Genomic DNA, 24,119 nt, shown 5'->3' on the forward strand with positions numbered 1-24,119 from the left:
GAATTTTGTTCATTCCACACTGGCCATAAGTCTTGAACAATGTGCTGACCCTCAAATTTCACAAATCCTTAAAAGCCTATGTGCATAATGTTATGGGCTGAGATAGTCAGCTGGTAGCATCAGAATACAAAAACATGAAAGCGGCTGCTCTTGGTCAACCAAGGATCCACCAAAACCACTGTTGTAACAGTGGCCCAAAACTAACATGTCGGTAACAGTATAAGGGTAGGACAAAAATACATGCTCCCTTTCACAAAAAGACTTCACTGTCATGTAGGAGGCTTGGCATACGTGGCCATACGGAGTCACTTACTGTGCAAGGGCTCACAAATAGTTTTTTGCTGGAGAACACGTCTTCTGGTAGAACCTTTGTAAGTGAAAGCCTCACTATCTGCCTTCTGCCTGCTTTGCCCCTTCGTGATCCTAATCCTGCAAAACTAGTCAGCATCATGCAACTATGATATTTTGTCACACTTTTTTTAGCTGATTACAGATCAGGCCAAACTTCTTTAGCACAAAATGGATGGTGGAATTTGCTTGACACTAAAAATGCATGAAAACTACGCTTACCACGGAAAAAAGCATGAGACCTGCATTAGACCTGCAAGTCTTAGATGTAATGCATGAGACATGGGAGGCCAGAAACGATAAAGAAAAACCTGAACTGCTGTGTGAGATGAGACTAATAGAGACCAGAAGAAAGACTGGAGTTATAGCTGACCATAACAGTGCTATCACACTAAATTCAGGATACTTAGTATCTCACGGCCTTGCATATCAGGTCCATTTCTGACATGACAGGACACAAACCTACATCTTTTGCAATGCCAGCTTACGGCACCATGTAGTCATACAGAGGCTGCCACTGAAAAACTTTTAGCTCCATAGTATATCATCCATAAATACTTGCAGCACTCCACCTCTAATTTAATTCCCTTCAAATCAGGCACCTAATGCCTACATTTCAGTTATCCTAGATTTACTACTATAGAAAAGGGTTGCATATTTTTGCTTAAGGCTTTCAGTTACTCACAGTTTTGAAACACTGGCCCAGAATGTTAGTTACAAGAGATGAAAGCACACGGAGATTGGTAAATTTCTGATAAAATGAGTGGTTAAGATTTCTTCTCTTATAAGCTGACTAGATCAGACAACACTCTGAAGTAAGAGCTCCACCATCTTTGGGAAAGGAAACAAAATTATTTTCCCTGTGCTTAAATGGAGTCAGAAAAGAGAAAGGCATCTGTTAATATTCTGCGTTGAGGCAAGCTTATTCAGCCAACTATTGTGCTAATGCAAATGATAACTGTTTGTTGCAGATGTGCAGTTGAATATAACACAGCCAAATCATCTAGGCGTTTTGCAGTAAGAAACTACACACAGAAGACAATGGTGGGTTCGGTAAGCATTTTAAAAGAGAATTTTAACCACAGTGCCTTCCTGTCAATGTCCCCCCACCTCAACCACTTTCAGTTGAAAATGTTATTTTGAGAAGATTAAGATGTAGGGCAACTTAGGAAACAAAGTACAAGTGACTAATGGATTTCAGGCTTTAATATTGGCATTTAAAGGCAGAAGGAATCTTTTTAGGTTCTACAGTCACTTATTATATTATTATCATTATTATAGCAGAAAGACAGAGACTGATAGAGTGACTGTAAAATAGAGGAAATATTTTAGGATAGTAAAAAAGAAAAAAAAATTATGCTAGTGGCTCAGATGTAAGGAAAGAGCATACACAGTGTAACGAAAAATATATTCTACCTTCAGATACATCAAATAAGCTGCAGATATTTTGCTGGCTTTACTACACCTTAGGTAAGTTCTCAATAAATTTTTTTTCGATAGTGCTCCACAGATTTCAGAAATCTTCTCCACAATAGCCCTCAATGTTCCAGTGAATTGTACAGCTTCCCATCACCCATCATGTTTATAAATGGCCCTTCCCCAGTACAGCAGTATCCACACCTGGACTAAAACATCAGATCTTACTAATGGAGAACTATATATTTAATTCAATAAAACATGAACTTTCTAGCTTTGGCAACTTTCTTGCTTTTAAAGATAGATAGTATAACAATTTATAGTTAGCTTGCGCCATTTCAAGTTGTGTTTTGAAATCAAATTATGTCTATCAGGGAATGTCTGAAGTTACAAGGGACCTCTGGAGGATATCTGGTCAAACCCCTCCTGCTCAAGCAGGACCACATAAAGACGGTTGCCCACGACCAAGTCCAGACAGCTTTAGACTATCCCCAAGGTGGGAGCCTCCACAGCCTCTCTGGGGAACATGTGCCACTCAGCTCGGTCGCCCTCACAGTAAAAAAGTGTATCCTGACATTCAGAGGGAACCTCCTGTTTCAGTTTGTGCCTATGGCTTCTTGTCCTGTCACTGGGCACAACTGAAAAGAGTCTGGCTCTATCCTCTTTGCACCCTCCCTTCAGGCATTTACATGCATTAATAAGATCCCCCTGAGCTGTCTCTTCTCCAGACTGAACAGTCCCAGCTCCCTCAGCCTTTCCTCATGGGAGAGATGCTCCAGTCCCTTTCATCATTGTAGTGGCCCTTTGTTTAACTCTCTCCAGTATGTTCACATCTCTCCTGTACTGAGGAGCAGGTGGATGCAGAATTCCAGGTGTGGCCTCCTCAGTGCTGAGTAGAAGGAAAGGGTCTCCCTCAGCCTGCTGGCAACGCTCCTCCTAATGCAGCCCAGGACACTGTTAAGCCTTCTTTGCTGTAATGGCACATTGCTCAAATATATAAATATATTGAGAGCTCTTATTTAAAGGTTATAAAAATATATCCCCTTTACTTGTTACTATAAAATACAAAACAGTATCATGACCAAACATCAAAATTATGTTGTAGGCTAAAAGGGATAAAAGGGATATTATCAGCCTAGATTAATTACATCCATAAATTTATTTCAAACAGAATGAAAGATAGCTTGCAAAACAGAAAGAGTGAATTACAGAACTAATGAGTAAATAGAAGAGGCATATATACACAGTTGAAAACTCTGATTATTAAAAAAAATGAAGTTCGAGCATAGGAAGCAGAAGAAAAACAGGGAAGCGGGAAGAAAGAAGGAAAACTGTGCCAAAGACAGAAGGAAGAAGAAAGCACGCAGGAGAACTGGAAATGTCCAGAAATAGTTTTGAAATGTGCCAGGAGCCTGGTAGTCATTAGGCATAACCAAAGGCAGAGGGAATATCATTTTGGTGAATTTATGTTAAGCGATGTTTTTATAATCACCCTCAAAATGAAGTAATAATTGATTTAATATATTATTTTTAAAATAAAGTATTGCAATAATTTTATCAGAAGGCAGAAAACTGATAACACTATGCATATCTGTCATGCTCAGCAACTTTGAAAATTCAGTTTTTGGTAAAGCTACTACAGCTTGGAGTTTTGATTTTCAGTATGCAATATGCAAGCACTTGTACAAGAGCAGTCTTTGTCTGAGCATCCTGCGTGCAGAGTTTCTCCATAAAACAAGAGTATCAAATCTTGTCTTAATACAGGTCTGACAAATTATGCATAAGATTTAAACTGAACATTATGAAATACTATCAGACTTTTTTTCCCTGAAGTGACTTAAAAAAAAACATATCAAATTTTTTGTGGCTATGTTAGAGAGCTAAGTAAAAGAAAAAAACAACCACCCAGAAGTAGAAAAGTCCCAACAAAAATACACAGTGTGCGCAACAGCTATGTCTCCTCTCCAAACAGCATTATTCCATTGAAACTCATTTATTGTAGTAACCATGAAATGGAGTTTTAAGGTTATTTACTAGCCACATCTTGACATTTAGAAAAATTGCTGTATATCAAGTTACACAATTATACACAGTAGAATAACAATATAATCATACAAAACAAAACACAATACGTTAACCACAATTTGAATATTTTCATATGGTTCTGCAATTCCCACTTTTAGCCAGTACTGGAAGCTCAAAAAAACTGGATAAAGATTGTTCTTATAGCATGACTTCAAGGCAAGATTTTACATGTTTCTATTACCTAGTTAAATGTTTATCCCTTCCTTTTAAGGGTAAGATAAATTAAATCATGGTCAAGATTTTTTGCAATGATACAGAAAGATAAATATTCTTGAAGTCATGGTTAGGATTCTAGGGATGCAGGTTAATATCCTGACTGTATTCAAAGACATACTGCACTGTTATTATTCCAAACTAACAAGTAATTCACAGGTAGCTACAATAAAGAAATCCCTGTCCCTTATTCTTCTTTTCATTATTCCACCCCTAATTTAACTCTTGAAAAAAAAGAGAGAACATATTCTATAAAACTATTCGTAATCTATCATTTTACAATCTTGAATTTTAGTATGGAGAAATATGACTGCAATAATCCCACCACACACTCTAGAATGCCATTATTTTGTGCAGAAAAAGACTAAGTTTATGATGGACATTTTCACAAACCCCCAAGGGATGCAGAACAGCAAGTCAGAATTCAGTAAAGCATTTGGAAAAAAAGCCGTAAGAATCTCTTAAAACACACTCATCCTGCTGAAAGGATACTCTTCAGTAGCAAATGTTCAAAAGTGCTCAGCACTCAGTAGGGCCTGCTAATAACAAAATTGTTATGGAACAAAGTTTTGAAAGCCTTAACAACAATAGCTAAAAGAAGTATCAATAACTACAGATTCAAATTATTCTAGATGCAAGTATCTTCGGGATTTAGGAAATAACTAGGAAGGCTGGAAGCACAGAAAAACTTTACTTCTAGGCATATAGCCGTGCATGTTAATATTTGTCTTATATATAAGCAATCAACTATTGTCCCCATCTCTTTAACCCAGAGCATTAGCTTTTGGGGATAACATGGTAAGTTTTAGGTATAAATGAAGAACATGAATGATGTCAAACCTATTTAGAAAAAAATGTGTCTTAGCCAAACATGTTGACAGTTATAAAAATCAAAGTAGAATAATATGTTGTCCCCATGAGCTACAGTAGCTCAAACAAAAAGTTTCCAAATTTTAATATTATATACATTATTAAATACTCATTTTTCTGTTATTTTTCCACCAAGATAAAGCTAGGCTGTACTAAACTGTATGAAGCTTCAAGCAAGGAAGATCTAGATCTGAGTTTGGGTTGTTGTTTTTTTTAATTTGGCAGAAAAACACTCCAAAACTTCCAAACTAGACAAAGCACCTCTTGCACTTATCTTCAGAGGTGTAAGATCACCGTAAGTACATTTTAGCTCCTTTTTAATGGGAAAATATGTTTGCTAGCAAATATGAGATTATGGAGATTGTTTAGTATTAACTTCTGCCAAGCATAAACAATTTTTCTCCGAGGTCCTACTGAGTCACATGGCTAACGGCAGTAACTGTTATCACTTCATTTTCTGTAAAATGGCTTAGGCTTGAAACCTCCCACACTTTCCCCTTGCGACTGCTCTGGACAATCAGAAAGCACTAGGCTTTCAGAATCTAATGTGTTTGGTAGCAGGGTGGCATCGTTACCGTTCCACGGTCTTTTAAAATGGGCATTTTTTATTTTAAATTTGGCTCTGCTGAACACTGAATTAATGAGCACTAATGTAATAGGACAACTTCAATCAACTCAACTCCCCTTTAAATTTCTTTTTTCAAAAAAAAACCAACCTACTTCTTACTAGCAGAATGTAAATAGAACTAAAGGCTGAAGTATTTTTATCTGTAGCAGGAAATTGCTGTGCTTAATAAAGGATTTGGAAAGCCTGCCTATATCATAACTGGTTTTAGTGCAATCTCCTTGAGGACACGCAGTCATACCTACTCAACAGAAAGGAAACTGCTGACAGGAACCGAGGAAGCAAATTACCAGCCATTATTTAGCTCAGCCACAATGAATTGTGTTAGCATTTCCAGAGCCTAAACTAGAATACAAATTTCTAATCCCCTCAAATTAACATGCTAGTTCATTGCATTGAAGTGTTCCTCCATTAATAACACTTGATTTTTTGCTGCTGACTAGGTTTTACATAAATACCATGAAAGTAAGCTCTTTGGAAATATGACAGATCTACAGTCTTACACAGCAACATTCTGTTCTTCACAAATTATATGACAATTATTATACATTAGAGTTTTCATATGAATACCTAAATGAGATGCAGGGTTCTGGTAAACATTTAAAACTCTTAACTCATGAGAAAAAATCGTGTAAGTAGTATACAAGGTAGGCAAAACAATTCAGTTGCCAGAGAGCTGACATGATGTCTTTACCATGTACTGAACAGTTCTAGACAGTTTACACAATTAATTGCATAATTGCATGAAATGTTGGTTCACATTAAAATAAACCACAACACACCCCTATCAATAGACTCACAACCTGTTTTAATAGCCCTGAAAAAATGAAATGGAGATGCTGACTTAAGACAACTGTCTAAAAAAAGAGTAAAAATAAAATTTAAGTGGTTCTTTTGCAACACATCACTCCCAGGTTTGAAGTGCACACACTGATGCAGACAGTTATAACTCAGACAGTTATAACTCCAAACTAACAATGCTGTTTAAATTCTTATTCTATACTCAAATAGTTGGGTTTTTTTGAGTTGTAGTTTGGGATACTGTAAATCTATGACATTGTAATAAAAGGGGGGTGGAAGGGCGTTCCCTCCAAAGAAATGGAATTTCTTTTATCTCCGTGAAAAAAAACAATTCGGATGGTTGGAAGAAAAGGAATGGGAAAAGCAATGCATTATTCTTTCACAAGATACTCCACCCGAAAAACATTATTTTAGAAAAGATGTATGAATCAACTTTTCTATGGAGCTTGAAATTTTAAGGACAATTACTTATTTAATAAAAAAACTCCAGTTGAAAGAAATATGCAGCATGTTATAAAACTTCTTACAAAACACTTTGCTGGTTTTTGGACCACCTCTATTACCAAGTTCTGCAGAAATGATAAATCCCTTTTCTCCTTTTCCTTGCCACAGCTGCAAGAGAAAATGAATCTTATCTCACGGGATTTTTTCCATTTATATGTCTGGGACTGATGATCCACTGCTCTCAGAAGGGGTATTACTGCAGCCTACGCTCAAGCTGGCATTGGATTGCAGAGCCGATTAACAATGTCTGGTGGCAGAATAATCATGCACCGGGTATTGCAAGTTACAGCTGATAGCATCTATGCATAAGTCCTGCAGCAAATATATACTTAATCACCTTCAATGATTATGCAAAATTGATTCTGACCATTACATCAGAATGTCAGTATTTTGTATTATAAAACTGACACGGTTTGTAATGACCTTGAAACCAACTTCCTTTCCTTCAAGACTTATCTCCCTGTATTCCGCCACTGAATAAACCCCAGAAGAGGACAAGTCCCCCAAGTTAGCACTTGTGAGCTATGCATTCATATAGCAAATCACAGTTCTTTACCATAAACTTGGTACCTTGTGGCCTGAAAACACTATATCTGCACAGCAACGTGCCAGACCTAATAAATCCTATCTCTCAGCAGGGGTAATTAACTCTTGCACAGCATCATGCTGACACTTTTAAATTGTTTTCATTACTTGAGCTACCATGTGCAGCACCAGCTTGGGAGCCTCTGAACTACACATCACTTAGACATGCCCCTTGTGTGTCAGATTTTAAAAGGCATTGGCATCCAGTCAGTGAAGCAGCATATGTGGATAGGCTTTACCTTTAGTACTCAGACAACAAAACCATTAATTAGGACTCAAATGTCTCTATGTGATTTTTTTTTCTGCCTAAGGAGCCAAAGAACAGGAAGAAGTCATAACTGTTTATTTCTTACATTCTCCTCTCTATTCCTCTTTACTTTCCAGATTTGTCCTGTCTGGTTGTGCGATAGGAGGAAGCAATTTCTGCTGAATTCAGTCTGAATCCATGGGACTCCTGTCCTGGCTTACTTTAGGTTAGAATCATAGAATCATTTAGGTTGGAAAAGACCTTTGAGACCATTGAGTCCAATCATTAACCTAAGCGCCAGTTTTTACCCAGGAAAGCATATGCCCCATCCAGTTTCTCCAGGAAAACGCCGTGGGAAAAGCTGCCAAAGGCTTTACTAAAGTCCAAGTAAACAACATCCACAGCCTTTCCCTCATCCACCAAGCAGGTCACCTTGTCATAGAAGATCAGATTGGTCAAGCTGGACCTGCCTCTCATAAGCCCATGCTGACTGGGCCTGATCACCTGGCTGTCCTGTACACACTGTGTGATGGTGCTCAAGATGAGCTGCTCCGTAATGTTCCCCAGCACCAAGAGAAGACTGACAGGCCTATAGTTCCCTGGATCACCCTTTCGGCCCTTCTTGTAGATGGGCATCACATTTGCCAACCTCCAGTCAACTGAGACCTTCCTACGTTGCACTGGCTATCAAGCAAGTGGGCCACAGAGCGTTCAAAATGATTCTCCAGAAAAAGAAAGCTATTGTAAAGGGTACAGACAGGCCACCACAATAAATCAAGTTACAGCAGTGTAATGAGTTCCCAGGCTAACAGCAAAGCGTCTGTAATTAGTTGTGTGTACACTGCTAGCCTACTGCAAGTCAGAGGGTTAGGTATGCATAGACAGTTTACTTTGCATTGGTACCATGCAAGGAGTATGCACTCAGTTAGTTATGGCTCAGCTGGAAAGCTTTATCTGCTTAAACTGATAATTTAACTGTTGGTGGTCACACGTGCACCCAAAGAATCTCATTTCTGTCACAAAACCAGGCCTGCAGATCACAGCTCAACATGCAGTCATATATGTATTGTCTTATACCATCGTTAAGAATGATGAGGCAGGCAGCATCTAAATGTTGCATGTACGAATACTGCATATTTTCTAAATATTATATTATGATGAAATCTTTCTACTTCAGTCACAGTTGCTGTTATTTATGGACTAACACTTTCATTATCCAAACACTACCACTGTTAGCACATGTTCTGCTGGAGAGATGAATTGTGCAAAAGATGAGGACTATCTGAAACACCCAACCAAAAATTCTGCCAGAACTACATCAGGATGTGGCTCTTATATCAATGCTGTGAAAACAAATAATATCTGTATAGCCAAAAAATGCTTATTAATTAAGAAGACACTTCTGTGCAAGAAAACCTTAATGAATCCTTAAAAATGAGTGAGGCTGATTGCACTCTACTCATGCCACACCTGAAACAGATGGTTCTCCAGACCTGCCACACCTAGGCCTGCGGTTTGGGAGAGGACACACACACAACTGTGCCTCAATTGATCCTCAGGGAGGAAAAACTAATCTCGGGTAGGTGAGTGTTTGCTGGCTTCTTTGCCGCAACTGACATGGCTGAGACTACAATGTATAAAAAAAGCTGTCTGGCTGAGACTCAAATAATTAAGTATATGGCTTTGCCTTCTACAGGTGGACTGCAGTTTCAGAATAAGCAAAAGACAAATACAGCAGGATTTACTTCATAAGAGCATGCACAATAAAAATTTTCAGGTACTTTTTATGGACAAATGCAATCTGTGCACTTGGATCAGCTGCAGCTCTTCAGTATTTGTATTTCCATGTGAATTAGTACCTGGCTCTCTTTCAGCATTTTTAAAAACCCTGAACTGTGTAATTGCCATGGGACAGTTCTAACTCACGCTCTGGTCATTTACTAGGATTTACACTCTGGTACTTACTCGGTTATTCATTAAAACCAGATAACTCCCATGGGAGACACTGCATCACATGATATTCAGGCTACTTCTGAAATACTTAAGGAAACACAAATGTTGAAAGTACTTATCTGGTCTAAGCTATAATAATGGCAATAAATAAATTGTGCATACAACCTTTTAATGATTGGAAAAGCTATGTGAAAGTCTTCCCAAGAAAATATTTCCTATTACTTTAACTAAAAAGGATTGAAGGATAGGATTCCTTCAGAAAGAAGGAAAAAATGTACTTGAGTTGGCATTTCTCTACTGCCAGTAACTCCCTGATAATTCTTTGAAAGTAAGTTGAAAATGTATCATGCCACAATATGATAAAAAAATAGGTGAATTTCCACATGTGTGTCCTGATAAGTTATGTAGAGCTAAAACTTTGCACTCAGGTATATATAGTCCATTACAAGATATGTTTTGGGTAGTGGTACTAAAGAAGGAAAATGAAAACAGAAATCAGATGACAACAACTCTTTTACACAAAAATTTTCTGCTAATGTCTCCAAAGTTATCCTCTAAAGGTCACTTTAGACAGATTTCATTTCTAGTCTTAAAAAGAACAACGAATTTTTAAATTCTGCTTAAGTCAAAGAAAATTAAGCCTCTTAAAACCTTTCAAAACCTGAACTATCAGCTAAATAAGCAAACAAACCAGAAACACATTTCACTACAAGAGTACTCCAAGGAAATTTAGGCTACTTATATCTAAGTTACAGGTTTCAGTGTAAGCAATGCATTATTTCACCATATTCACACAAACCCTCAAATTTTAATAATTGCAGTTGTAATCCATTGTAATATTTATCTGGACTAAATCACCAAAAAAGGTTTGTAGGCACACTGTGACTTAATATCAAGCTGCCTCGACTTCCATGCAAGATCCAACATACCGATTTTAAGGGAAATACCAACCCAGAGGTTAAAAACCCCTCAAACTTTGAGAAATTCTGTGAATGCTGAATGGGAACAAGCGAAGAGTAAATACCAATTACCCAAATCTTGGAAGTGTTATTTTCAATAGGTGTCGATATTTTTCAGGGCACTCAATTGTTTGGCTGCTTAATTTAACTTATTTTAAACACATAGAAAATGGAGGATGATTAACCAACAGCCATATGTTGTTCACAGAGCTTTGAGAGCCATCTAGACCATCAAGCATTGTGACGTAATTTAATAACAGCAGAGTCATTCCTTCAAAATGTGCAAAGGAAACCTGGGTGTTGGTCCTTGACAGATAGTACTTGGGTTTAGAATTAAATATAACTGCCACTGAAACTGCTGTTCCAAGTTAATATAGCTTATAAAAACTATTTCTGACTACTTTTCAGATGCGAATCTAACCAGATTGCATTTTCTCTTTAGACAATAACTAGGGAATGGATTGCTTCCAACAAAGTAATAGAAAAATCACAGCAATTTTTAAAAAGTCACACCAAGTTTATACTTGAACTTATTTTACTGAATATGAATCAAATATATGTGTAATACAGTTATTTAACATCTTAGCTCATACATGTGTATGCATTTGCTTTTCTGCATGTATTCCAGGTTTTTGTTGTTGGGTAGAGGGGCTTTTTTAAATAAGTGCTGTAACACAAATTCAGCTGAAACATTCTGTCTGCAAGGGAAGTTTCAGAACAGGATTTCACAGACTCGTTAAATTACATATTTCCTCATTTGTATGACCAAATAACACACAAATTACAGTCTGAAAAATACATTTATATTAATCTTTCTGTATCTCTCTCCTATGGCTGCAAACATCATCATTGCATACTGGGTTGTCAGGATCTAACAGATTTTTTGTTCATCAGTTTTAAGGAAAGAACTTATCTGCTCATGTTTCATCATTAACACACCTTAAATGTCTCTACTGCTTTGATAAGAAAGTATGGAGAAGAACACTCTACCAACAGATTTCTAATTCTCTTATCCCTGATGCAGGATGGAAGAAGAAGGCAAACACACAAGAAATGTTAGTATAGGGCTTTTTGTTTCTAAGAAAAAAGAAGTAATATAAAATATTGTATTTTAGGGCAGAAAAGAAAAATCAGTTTCTTGCTATATTTCAGTTACTTTATAGTATCCTATTGGCTGAGATGTACACTGTCTAACATTTATCTGCAAATCTAAAAGTCATCAGGTATAGAAGTGCTCCAACACAGGCACATATGTTCATTATATAAGTTTTCACATGTAAGTGTAAATGAATGCAAACATCATGAAAATGTAATTTCAAATTTGCATTTTTATATTTTTCAGTTAGAAACAAATAAAAATAACATCATTTTTCCTATAATTTCTAAATCAGCATCTCACAACTAAACATATGAAAAGGAATAGAGCCATGACCAAAAAAGGAAAAAATATTTAATCTCTGAGGACCGTCAGAGCAATAGCTAATCCTGGTTTTCTCCCAGCTGACCTGATTTAACAGGAGCGCTGGAGTAGATGACCTTCTGAGGTGCTTTCCAACCTGAACTACTAATTCAATTTTGATGTTTTTTTTTTTACTGTCACCAAATAGAAATTACAATCTTTTTTAGAAGCTGGCACAAACCTATCAACTATTGATAATATAGCAATACCTCTTGCCAACGTGCATTTATTTAGAATACTGAAAGTCTAGTTGCAGGCACTCTCACTGAAGTAACCAGTATTACAGATTTCATTTTCCTTAGGGTTTGGATTTCCTTTACTATTCATTCTCACCTGCAGCAGTCCCTTCTGAATGTCATCAGCTAAAGGGTAGAAAAAACCCCATTTTAATATGCTCAGCACAACATTCTCTGCACGGAGCAGATGTTGACTATTCAGACCAGCAGATTCTGCAGCTGACAAAAGCTTGTTTCCTGAACAAACTTACTAACAAGCATGCCAGTCTCCGAGGGTTAAGCCACATTATAAAACAGTTCTTGTTTTCTGGAAAGTCTCCAAACTATGTTCATCTTGTCCCTCCTTGGCTCCCTCTTGCTCCCTCCTTCACAAAATGTGCACAATGGCCAAAGACTAAACCACTCACACTATTGTATTCCCAACCTGCACTGGGCAAAGAAGTGTCTTTGGTGTTTACTTCTTGTAAGCTCTCTGCGGATGCTGAAACATTTTTCCCTTTTTTCCTTCAGAAGCTTTGAGCCATGCTTTGTAACTGAAAATTATGGGTTATATTTTCAGACAAGCTAAGGCCAAGCCTTCTTGGTCAGAGCGTAATTGGTGCTCACAGAACACATCAAGGAGGCAAGCCTGCTTGGTGATACCAATGTTCTAGCAGAGCCAGGGCTCAGCAGAGCTGCACTTAGTGTAGTTCCTACCTGTCTGCTGTGGGCAGAAAAGGGCATATTTGGTCCAATGCTTCTGCAAAATTAACAGAGAGTTGCAGTAGGCAGTGACAGTATATTGTAAATACTATGTGCAACAGCCTTGTTTAAAATGCTGCTAAGACTTGTAAACACTAGTTATTAGTATTACTGTGATAAATAATATTCCAATGTCTTCAAGAATCATGCGATACTAACCAAAGCAGTAAGATCTTACTGTTTGTAATCTTGCCATCTTTCCCAGAACCACAATACTGTTTGCTACCATCCCTTTTCAGATCGTGCCTCAACTTATAAGACAATCTTTTCGAAGTAGGATCATTTTCTTTTATCTATAACTTGCCATGTGCTTCTATGTCATGACTTAGCTAACAATGGAATGAAATTCTCAAGTTACTAAAACTGCCAACAAATTAGACTGGACTTTAAGACTTGAAAAATCAAAGCAAATCTAAAACTAAAATTCAGTTCTATATACCGCATCTCTACAGTACCTCTGCTGGTCTTTCCATGTTTTCTTAGACTGCCATAGTGCATTAAGTTAAAATAAAGGTACATTATGCTATGTATCTTTTATATCCTATGCAAGATTTTGAAATTACACGTATGCAGCATTCAGCCAAAGACAGGTAAGTGAATAGGTCAAACAATAATAAAGTAAACTAAGAAATCAGCACTTCCAAATAAGCTTCCATACTGATTAAAGCTAAACTCAGAAATTTATGGAACCACAGTTAGCATTATATTCAAAACTTTAGACATACTCTGCATGTATTTCAGTGTCAATAAAATAGGCCAAATTAAGAGATCTCAGCATTATAACAAACAAGGTAAAGACTTGTTTTGTTCCTTTTCCTTATGATCAGTCATTCCAGCTTCTCTCTAATTGGGAGTAGAAGATGTCAGAAATTTTGCAAAGCTCGAACAGGAAGAACAGTCTTCTTTTATCCTAAACCCACAGCACATTCTGCCTTTCACAGCAGCAGAATCATCCAGGTTTGTCCCCAGTCCAACTTCCTGCTCCCAGTAGCACCAAGACCATTCAGACCAGATTATTCAAGGCTTTGTCCAGTCAAATCTTGGAAACTTCCAAGGATGGTGATTGCACAGACTACTGGAGAAATCTAGCTAAGTGTTTAACTGTCCTTGTGAAGAAAGCAACAGTTCTTGCTGTTTCTGGACTTGAAGAACTGCCGTCTGATGGAAAACTAAAAGAAGCAGAGCTTCTTTTCTTGCCTTGTAATACTTAGTAAGAAATATGACAGCAATCTGCAAGTACCTCCAGGTTACAAACAAAGAGGAGTAATTTACTGAGGTGAACATGGGGAACATGTCAAAATAAGAGGTAAAAATAGAATATCTGTAATAAATATATGGGAAAACTTCCAGACAGCAAGCTGGATCAGCCCATGGAACATTTCTGCATGCTAATTTCCCCATTACTTGTAACACAATCACTCTTTCTTAAAAATTCTTTTTTTTTCTTTGTTTTTGAGCTGAAGAGGATAAAATTCCTTATCAGGAAGAGACCAGCCTGGGTAGGAGGTGGCCTACACGATCCAAGTCATCTTCTCCAAAGTCTAACCTATAATAGCATGAGTCATGTTACGCCCAAGCCACAGGGTAACATACATAACACGATCAGATACACAAATGTGACATTCCCATCTGGTAATAACAGCTAAATCAATTAGTACTGACAACAAGAAAATACCACTGAGTAACATATCTGAAATCAAGTGAAGTATCCTTTTATGTTGCTGGCTTCAGTAGGAAAGAAGTGAAATCATCCTTCACTTGCATTCCAGCTTCTATCTCTACAACTCTGCAAATACTGGGAAAGTGATAAAGAATTCTTCATTAGCTAGATTTGTAACACAGCCATATGGCCAGATGGGTAACATCGCAATTCTTGATAAATATGAAAATGAAGTACTTAGTAGGAAGAGTGAATTTAACTCCACTTCTTCTGCAAACACGTAAAAATCTGGTTTGGAAGTTTTTTCTGTAATCTGTACCATAAATGGCAACTGTAAAATGTACAGAAGTAGAAAGCATGTGTCATAAGCACTTTATTTGACCCTGTTCTACCAAAAATATCCTTACTTCCTGTGCTCAATTTAATCCATCACAATCTACAACCATTTTAGCTGTATAATCCAACACTTATCCTACACATTTGTGTGAGTTTATGCACTGAGAACATTAGGAAGAAAGGATTTATTAACAGCCTCTCAATCAACATTTACAGGGATTATGGTTCTTCAGTCCCCCAGTAGTGCTAACCTTACATTTTTCTCTTATTTCTTCAGTTTAAAAGTTCAATTACAAAATTTCTAACATTAGGAAAACACTGTATTTTTTGAAAACACAGATCCTTAACAGCCAGGATTGGCTTGATTTCAGTTTCCCTGTAACCAGCGTCTATGCCTCCTGCTCCTTCACAGTAAGTAAGCACAGAAACACTTGTGGTGTCCAATGGGGCAACCTGCTAACTAAATTAAATACAATAAAGGAAGGGGGGATTTTAGACCAGACATGTATATAATCATAATTAAAACATACTATGAAGTAGAAGTTTTGAACAGGACAACCTCTGTTGCTTCTTCACCCTCAGGGATAACCAGGCCTGGGGAAGACTTACCTCAGGCACTTAAAACACCATTAACACACTCCTCCTGGGAGTTTCTTAGGCGAGAGAAAGGAGTTTATACTCTGACTAGTCTTTTACATGGTTGCACAGAAGCAGTATTAAGCATCACCATTCAGTGTGGAGAGTTCAAATCTGCAGTTTTGTGCATGTTCATTTTTACCTCTGAAAACACAGTCAGGGGGAGGACAGGAGAGGGCTGTAATCTCTAGGATTTACTGGAGCCCATGGTTATGAAAGAGAGATGCATTTGTATTTGCAGCAATAACTTTCCTGATATATAGGGAAAAAAATGCAGAGATTTGGTCAGAGATCTTGATAAGGATGAGGCAATACATTTCCTAACTCTTAGGAAAGCCCACCACTGTGGCTTTGAAAAGATAAATTTTAAGAGGTGAATCTTTAATCGATGACCCGAATTACTGGACAAGAAAATTTGAAACAACATTAAGAGCATCTGCTACAAAAAGCTATGAATGTCCAATAGTTCCAGATTACTGGTAACATAAACATGCTGCAGCATTTACAAATATTGTGGTCCACTTAAGCACACTTCTCAAACTATTTACAGCAACTTGAATCCTAACTATACTAACAAGGCTAAAACCACATCAGTAAAATTCTACTTGCCAGAAGTTTATATAGAAGCTGGATATTGCATCCATGAGATATCTCCTCCGTACACATTGGGTACCCAAATGACTCTACCATATAGAGTTGAATGGAAAATATTTTTGCAATTTTCCCAAATTCTCCCCTTCAAGCTAAACTTCAAGCATCTGAACAGAAAAGAGAATAAATATATTGACTGGAGATATTGTAGAGCTTCACACAGGCTCTTTTTTCTTCCTTCCATTTCAACATTAAAACATTTTTGCAGTTGATCTAATCACTGTCCCGCTCTGTGCCTCAGAGTTTGTTAGAAGTAACTGGAACAGCGCATCCATCTCAGCAGGCTGCAACCACTAGTAAGTGTAGGCACCTTGATGTAGGTGCAGCTGACTCACATTCAAAGATATCATGAGATATATACCATGACAGTCCAAATCAGCTTTGATTTTTATTGTCTATTCTTCCTTCCCTTAGAGAGGTTCACTTTGTGTCTTCCGCTTTTCAACGTCTTTGAGAAGTTTATTTAGGTTGCAGATTGCCTGTGCCGTACGATGCGTATCACTATGACTGTGCACTATGCGTGCATGCATGTATGTATGAGCATAACAGACTCAGTTAACTCAGTTAACAGAAAATCAGCTTTATATTCTCTTCCAGATTGTGTTAGGGTCCTAGAAACAAAAATGAAGCTTGCACAGATATAATTTGTAAACTAAAACTTCATGTACAATTTTCATACATACTGGGAGAGCAGTATGTTCAAGCCAAGAGAGAAATATTCAACAATCCCAGAACACAAAGCATATTCAGTTATGTAACGATTCTAAAATTATTTCAGTTTCATCTTACTCATCAGGTTATGGCTTTTCTCAGGACTTTGCAACCCTTTATTCCTTTTTATTTATCTGATCTCACAGTTGACCCAGCTTACAGCAGGAGGTTGGGTGAGAGATCTCTTGAAGACCCTTCAAGCCTGAATCAATCTTTATTCCTTATGATTCCAAAAGGAATAGCATATTTATCACCCGTTGATCACCCACCTCCCCTATAAATTCTGAATACTCTGTAAATGTTCAATCTGCACAAGAGAAAGCTTAATTGTTTCAATTTGAGTGATAATAAAAACTCCTCTCTACCAGTGACATATCTCCACTTTGGGGCCTACAACACTGAACAGAAATTTGAAACTCCAGCATCACTACTGAAGTCTTAGAACACCATGATAAAGAAATTATTTCTTTTATCTACTTGTGGTAATTGCCATAAGCTGGTGTCATGGTGAAAAGCTTGATATCTATCACCATTCTGCTCATATTACATCTAGCATAGTTTGGCCCTGATCTACAATACTCAGAACAAGTAATGTGTTCCAGCTAATAGTTCCAGCTAACAACCCCATGTGTAACTAACTTCATTTGATTTAAATACCCATCACACCAGCTGCCTGCAGAGAGGTTAAGAATCATGATCTTTCTTGCCATGCGCAGATCAATTAGTTATTCCACTATCCTTATTCATGCTGGAGTTCAAACTGCAACATGTTATGGTTTTTCCATGAGGCACCTCTTTGAAAAAGCCCCATGACCACACCAGGGAAAACACAGTTCCACAGTCTACAGAGAGACTGATCACACCCACGCTGAGCCTTTCCCTGGAGTCTTGCTGCACATATTAGGACTGCCATAGTGCTGCTGCCTTTCAGCCTTGGCTAGCAGGGCAGAGACAGAATTTCCCCTTCGGCTGGGAAGAAACAGGTCTTTTTTCAAGTTAGAAATAGGATTTCAGTTAAGGAAAGCTCATAAAGATTTTTGTGGCAAGAGCTATGCTTACCTCCTGGACAATGCCTCATGGCCATTTTACACCGTCTGGATTCTGCAATGGTTGGGCACGGTATCGTGTCCTTCACTGGCTTCTTCACAATTTGCCTTGTTCTCGTTTCCAGGCCCCACTTAAATCCACATGTTTTGTTATTTCTGCTGCAAGTTCCCCACTCACTCCACTGACCCACTTCACAGCCTTCTGATAAAGCAAAAGAAAACACAAGTTAGTGAATCTTATGGGTTTTATTTTTATTTTTTCCTAATTAGCAAGAATATACTATTAGAAAGCATCACTTTAAAGCTTTACTGTCAACAGGCAAAAAAATAGAAACGAAATTAAAATATCTTATGGAATCTGAAAGAATCTTTTCAGCTGACATCAGTCTGAGCATAAAACCACCGGACTATCAATCTGTCTGTGTAGACATCGTGTCAGACCCAAATATTCAAAAACCTTCCTAAAATCATGAGATTGATTTTTATTTTTCTCTTTTCAAAAAATAAATCCTGGGTTTGCAAAGCTCGAGACTCCACTTTTCCTGTCCTCCCCATCATGAAATGCAAGGAATAGCCTTGAAAGAAAGAGTCTTTTCTAACACAGTTTTCAGGCATCAGGACACAACACCAAATTGTGAGACTCAGCAAATATTGTGAGAACTGCCAATGCTGGCTTAGAGTTATACAGTACATTTCTACTAAGAACACTTATTTGGTGGTTTATATTTGTTACTTGTTAATGGAAACACAGGAGCTGCGGAGAAATTAAAAGTAAATTTGAAGCCCAGATGTTGTAGGATTTCAATCTGCCCTGGTCCAAGGTTCTAGCCTTGGTAAAAGGCAAAATGAGCAGGTAGTTCTATGAGGGTGGGAATCCAACGAGTATGTCATTGACTTAAAGTTCTAATGCAAAAACTGGCCTTCCTGAAATTCTAGGAATTCTGAGTTATAAATCTTCATACATAACAATTTACAGTTAAGAGGACAGAACATTCTCATGCAGAACAACAGAGTGGCATTCCCAATGATGCAGTATTTCAAAGTTTGGGAATAATAATAATAATAATAATGAGATGCAGACACAATCCATTAGTGACTATTTCTTGATAGAAAATAGTAAGCATCAGTTTAAAAATAGCATCGTAAGTATTTGAATGCAGCCACCTGGCCAAAGGGCTGCTTCAGCGGCGCTGCTGCTCTGGAAGACTCACCCACACATTCCATAAGGTCTTCCAAGGCTGCAAATCCCGGGGGGCATCCTCGGAAGCAGCGGCCTCTGTGCGAGTAGAAGCCAGTTTTGCATTTGGTACAAAAGTCTCTGCTAAAGCAGGAGTCGCAGTTTTCTATCCTGCATCCTGAATCAAAGGGATCATAAGGGACAATGAGACAGCAAAGTTAGGGTGAGACTAAAAATGAAAGGATTTACAAAGCAAAATAAAACAGCAAAACTGGAAGTGCTACAATGAGGAATACTGTAATCCTGAAATCTGTCTGCTCTATGAGAGAAATGACAGTTAACAGGAATTACCACATTTTCTCCTATATTCATTTAATCCTATTTTTTAAATCAGAACTGTAGATAAAACCTGTAGTTAAATGATATTTGTGTTAATTAAATCTTTTTGGAGGAAAAATGTTCATTGTAAATTATTCTTGTGTTCAAGTCATTTTGAGGAAAATAAGGTGTGACGGATTATTTTGGGAAATATGTATGCATTATATGTACTGTACTGAGTTTATTACTTGTCATTGCAAGTAGGATACTTTTTTTTATTCCATGAGTTGACCCTATAAATAGTCGAATGAACGCTTTTATGTGTTATGTCTGATTTCCACATTTACACAGATGCATGTGCTACCATGCAACCTGAATTTTTTCTGGATGTAACTCCTTTCCATTACTAATGAAGTCAATCCACAAAACCTAGCCATTATTAAATGACCAAAAGACATAAAGCTATAATTGATAGCTAAAAAATAATATTGCTTTTTTAAATACTGAGTTTCTCTGAAAATTTAAGAGAAATATGGATTACAGACTCAGAAGCAGACTGTTCAGAAAAATCTTATTCCATACTAAAACACAGCAACTTGGAAATGAACCAGATATCAACAAGTATTTGCACACCTGAAAAGCAGAAATACTTACCTGGAGGCTTATGAAAGTCAGTCATACATACCTACAAAAAAATTCCAGGGAAAAATGTTCCAAAGATTAAAAAATAAAAGCCATTATATTTGGAACAGTAATAAACACATTAAAATTGATTTAAATAATCTAACCCTTCAGCTATCATTCTTAATTTATATCATCTACATTAAGTGTATCCTGTCTTCAGCTATCTGAAGTCACAGCAGGCTCTATTTGTTATTTGTTTCATGCAACAATATACCAATCTTTTTGGTCACTTATGTAATTCATATATTCTTCATTCTTTTCTAAAGAAAAAAAATCACAAACCATAAGGACTTCTGAAATAACTATTGGCAAATATAGTCTAACAACACTTCAAATTTGACCAATCTTTATAAAACAGATTTTAATATTTATTCTTAAATAACAGGCCAAAATAGGGCATACCATAACACTTAAACTGGGTGGTGGTGGGAAATTATTCTTAGCAAATACAGAAATATGAGGCTTTGTAGATAAGGCTTCTTGTAGCATTGGACAATAAATTAGGCAGATTGCATGAAAAGAAAAAAAATTATTTTAAATGCTGGTACACCTTTCTTTGGTTAGAAGGAATGCAAACAAAGTCTTTCACTGACAAAGGAAAGCTCTGCAGGAGCTCCTGAGCCACAACCACATTTAACCTGGATGCTGCCAAGTCCAGTGTCCAGCATCTCTCAAAGGGGCTTTTAGAACTTGTGTTCTTATAAGCAGCAGAAGTTGGACTTCTTAGTTTAATTGTAGGAAAATCTCAAGAATGATAACTTCTTTTTCACAAGGGTTGAACCAGTTCCCAAAGACCAGGAGATCAATGCCCATACAATGACTGCAAAATCACTTCTCCAGATTAATGTGTCTGCAAGGTAAAACAGTAGGGTGAGCTGCTCTGGAGATCTACTGCAAAAGTTAATTGCAAGTCTAGTTTGTTACACTCAAGATGTACTGCAAGTATTTATTAATTATAATGCTTGAATCAAATATCCAGTCTATTTAAATATTCAGAAAAAAACATGTGCCTCTTGCCCACCCACACAAGATGGTTTGAGAAGACATCAAGGTTTTTCCAAATCATTTAGTCCAAGGATGAGGTGCAGAACCAAACATTAAAAGAAAAATTAGCATCATGTGACCCTCCCTTACATTCAAGTGATGCAAGTATATTTTTTAAATAGCTTTTTAACTATGGCTTTTAATGATTTTATTATCTCAATTTACTAGCTATAGGTCTAATTAATTTTCTTACGAGTTCAGTGGTTCAATTTTCTCTATGATTTCCGTAGCTAATCCATGCTGCTAGCATATTCTTTTTATTCCACTTAAAATATTACCTAGAAGTTTACAACACCAAAAATTCCTAAAGGAAACAACACCAAAACACTTGAGCATAGGTAAGATTTTAGACTCAAGGAGCTCTTCAGAGGAAAGAAATAGATATTGCACAAACCACAGTATTCTTCAGAAATGCATTGATTTCTTTTCTCTAAAATAAAGAGAAAATGGTGCCCATTAGAGGTTTCCAGATAGACAAGGGTAAGCGTCTGAGAGATTTTAGAAGCAGTAAAGAGAGGGAGCCTAGAAGTGAAAGCTTTGGAGGCACGGGCAAAGATGAGATTGGCATTATGGGAGAGACAGTTGATAAATTCAGTCATGCAGAAGAACCCCAAAGAGTGATCACATACCTTTGGCAGGCCTACCATACTTGCAAGGCAACAATGACAAGGTTGGAAACCTAATCTTCAGAACCTGAGAGTGAAGAAGTAGAGGGTGCTTCATTGCTGCTGTTCCCATTCAGCTAGCAACATGAGGTCTGTCGGTTAGGGGCAGACACTTGTGAGTCCTTACCCCCTCCTTCCCTTGCATTCAATTTGCAGTGTCTCATCAAGGGTCTGCTTTCTACCAGATCTCAAATGCCTTCTATTTTTACTCAGCACCACATCTCTTTATAACCCCCTGGCTACTACTCTCTCAGGACCTCTCAGACTCATCACAACACTCTTAATGCAGCTCTTCTAGCACAATCTCCAATTTTCTTTCCAGTGTTTCTGTCTTGGGAAAGTCAGAAAGTCAAATATTTGCTTCCATCCTTCTAAGTGAAAGGTATAAAATATCCTTGAAAGTCAGTCCTATATGAAGCCCACACATCTTCCTCTGGTACCATCCTCACTGAACTGGACTAATAAAAGGACCTAGGGAGGCCCAGAGCAATCTGCTGGTAAGACTGATTAGCACAGCCTATTTCTAAACAAATGACATTTTTTCAAGTGTTACACCATACTTCCCACAAAAGATGTACGTAAATGCTAAAAGAACATTCTCACCTCATTGAAATCCATGGTAAAGGTCCTAATTGCTTCAGCAAGGACAGTTTTAAACTAACAACTTTTTTATCCCATCAGATAGACCAGAGCCCACTGCAATGAATTTAATGGGCAAAATTAATATTAAAAACCTTAAAGAGATATAATCTTTCATAATAAATACCTATTTATAGAGAGAAAAGGGAGAACTGAAGAGCAGTACTCCAAAAGTTAGAAAAGCTAACATTCTAGTAGTCTATTTTCAATCTCAAACTTGAATGACTGACATTTCAGTGCAGCACAAGGGTAAATTATAGTATGCAAAACTGCCTCCATGCTTGAGAGCAGTTACAGAATATGCTCAAGAAAGAAACATATCTCCATGAGCTAATATTGTGCCACTCCTCAGTCAATGACCAGGAAACCTACAGAACTGAAGGACCAGATTCTTTGGTTGTTCTGTAGGGGAGAAAAAGGAAAAAAGATCATAATATTTCCATCAAAAAAGCCATTGTCAGAAAAGAATCCAAAGACAGAAATTTACAATGTCTTTGACTTTGCTTACTGAAAGAGAGTGGCAAGGACTTAGGAGCCAAACTCCCCTTTTCCTTAATTTTCAGCAAGTTCTAGCACCCCAGAGCACTTCAGAAATAATTTCCTTCTGAAGTGCTTCCACAGATAGACCAGATTTTTTTTTAAAAAATGTAATGGCTATGAACCATGTTTCAGTCAAGGTTAGGGAAATAAGTCTGGTCTGTAAGAAGTGCATTTAGCTAGCCAGAAATAAAATATTTGTATTTAGGTTTTATAATCTCATTTATATCTCCCAAACGTTTCTCTGCCATTTACTTAAATAGCATAAAAAGACCAAATCTGATTGACATGAATGAAACTTACAATATTTATAGAAAACTATATAAATGGTGCATTAGAGAACTCTGGAAGGAGAAAGCTTGGATTATAAATAATGCCCAAATTGGAGATACATTTTAAGCAGATGAATCACAGTGATACTAAAAGATTTTCCTGACCTGCTTTGGCTTCCTGACACTCATGATAAGCCACTCTTATTCATTCTTCTTTTAAAATAAGCATTAAAGAATTGACAGACTTAAATTTCAGAAAAGAAATCAAAAGCCCAGGAATTCAAATACAAATTCAGACACTGAATTAAGTTTATACCCAGGTGCATATTCTTTTTCTTGTAAAAAAAGAGCACGTGCTCCTGCAAACAGCTTCATCCTGCACTGTTATTACAGAAAGCATAGCTTTACCAAAACAAATACTATCCTTCCATAGTAAAATTTATCACCAGTTTACAAGGTGAAGCAGACAGACTACACATTTCATAACTCACCTTGTGTGTGTGCCCTCACAAGAGCACATGAGGGACAAAGACTGTGCTAGTGCTAAGGAGAGTAAGAGACAGGGACAAGGAGCTGAAGAAAGCTATGATGGCAGCAGTTCTTGTAGGAGACATTGTCAGTTGTACAACCAATAGAAAGAGAGATGACCAAAACTTTCAGGAAAGACATTGAGGAGACAGTAAGGAGAGGAGAAAAATCAT

At 37.2% G+C, this 24,119-nt stretch overlaps 1 protein-coding gene across 2 annotated transcripts in view; it reads right to left on the reverse strand.

Annotated features, from left to right (window-relative positions):
• Positions 1–24,119, reverse strand: part of RSPO2 (R-spondin 2) — a 98,516-nt gene that overhangs the window by 17,277 nt on the left and 57,120 nt on the right. Inside the window, exons 3-4 of one of the 2 annotated variants that reach the window (XM_014965250.1) lie at positions 19,294–19,437; positions 18,096–18,281 (exon numbers count right to left, since the gene is read on the reverse strand). In XM_014965250.1, coding sequence (XP_014820736.1) covers positions 18,096–18,281; positions 19,294–19,437 — 330 coding nt within the window. Of the gene's footprint in view, positions 1–18,095; positions 18,285–19,293; positions 19,438–24,119 lie in introns of both variants that reach the window. The other variant, XM_014965249.1, reaches the window with a different exon arrangement.

This window comes from Calidris pugnax, unplaced genomic scaffold (assembly GCF_001431845.1).
Source record: "Calidris pugnax isolate Ruff unplaced genomic scaffold, ASM143184v1 scaffold41, whole genome shotgun sequence".
NCBI classification, from domain to species: Eukaryota; Metazoa; Chordata; class Aves; order Charadriiformes; family Scolopacidae; genus Calidris; species Calidris pugnax.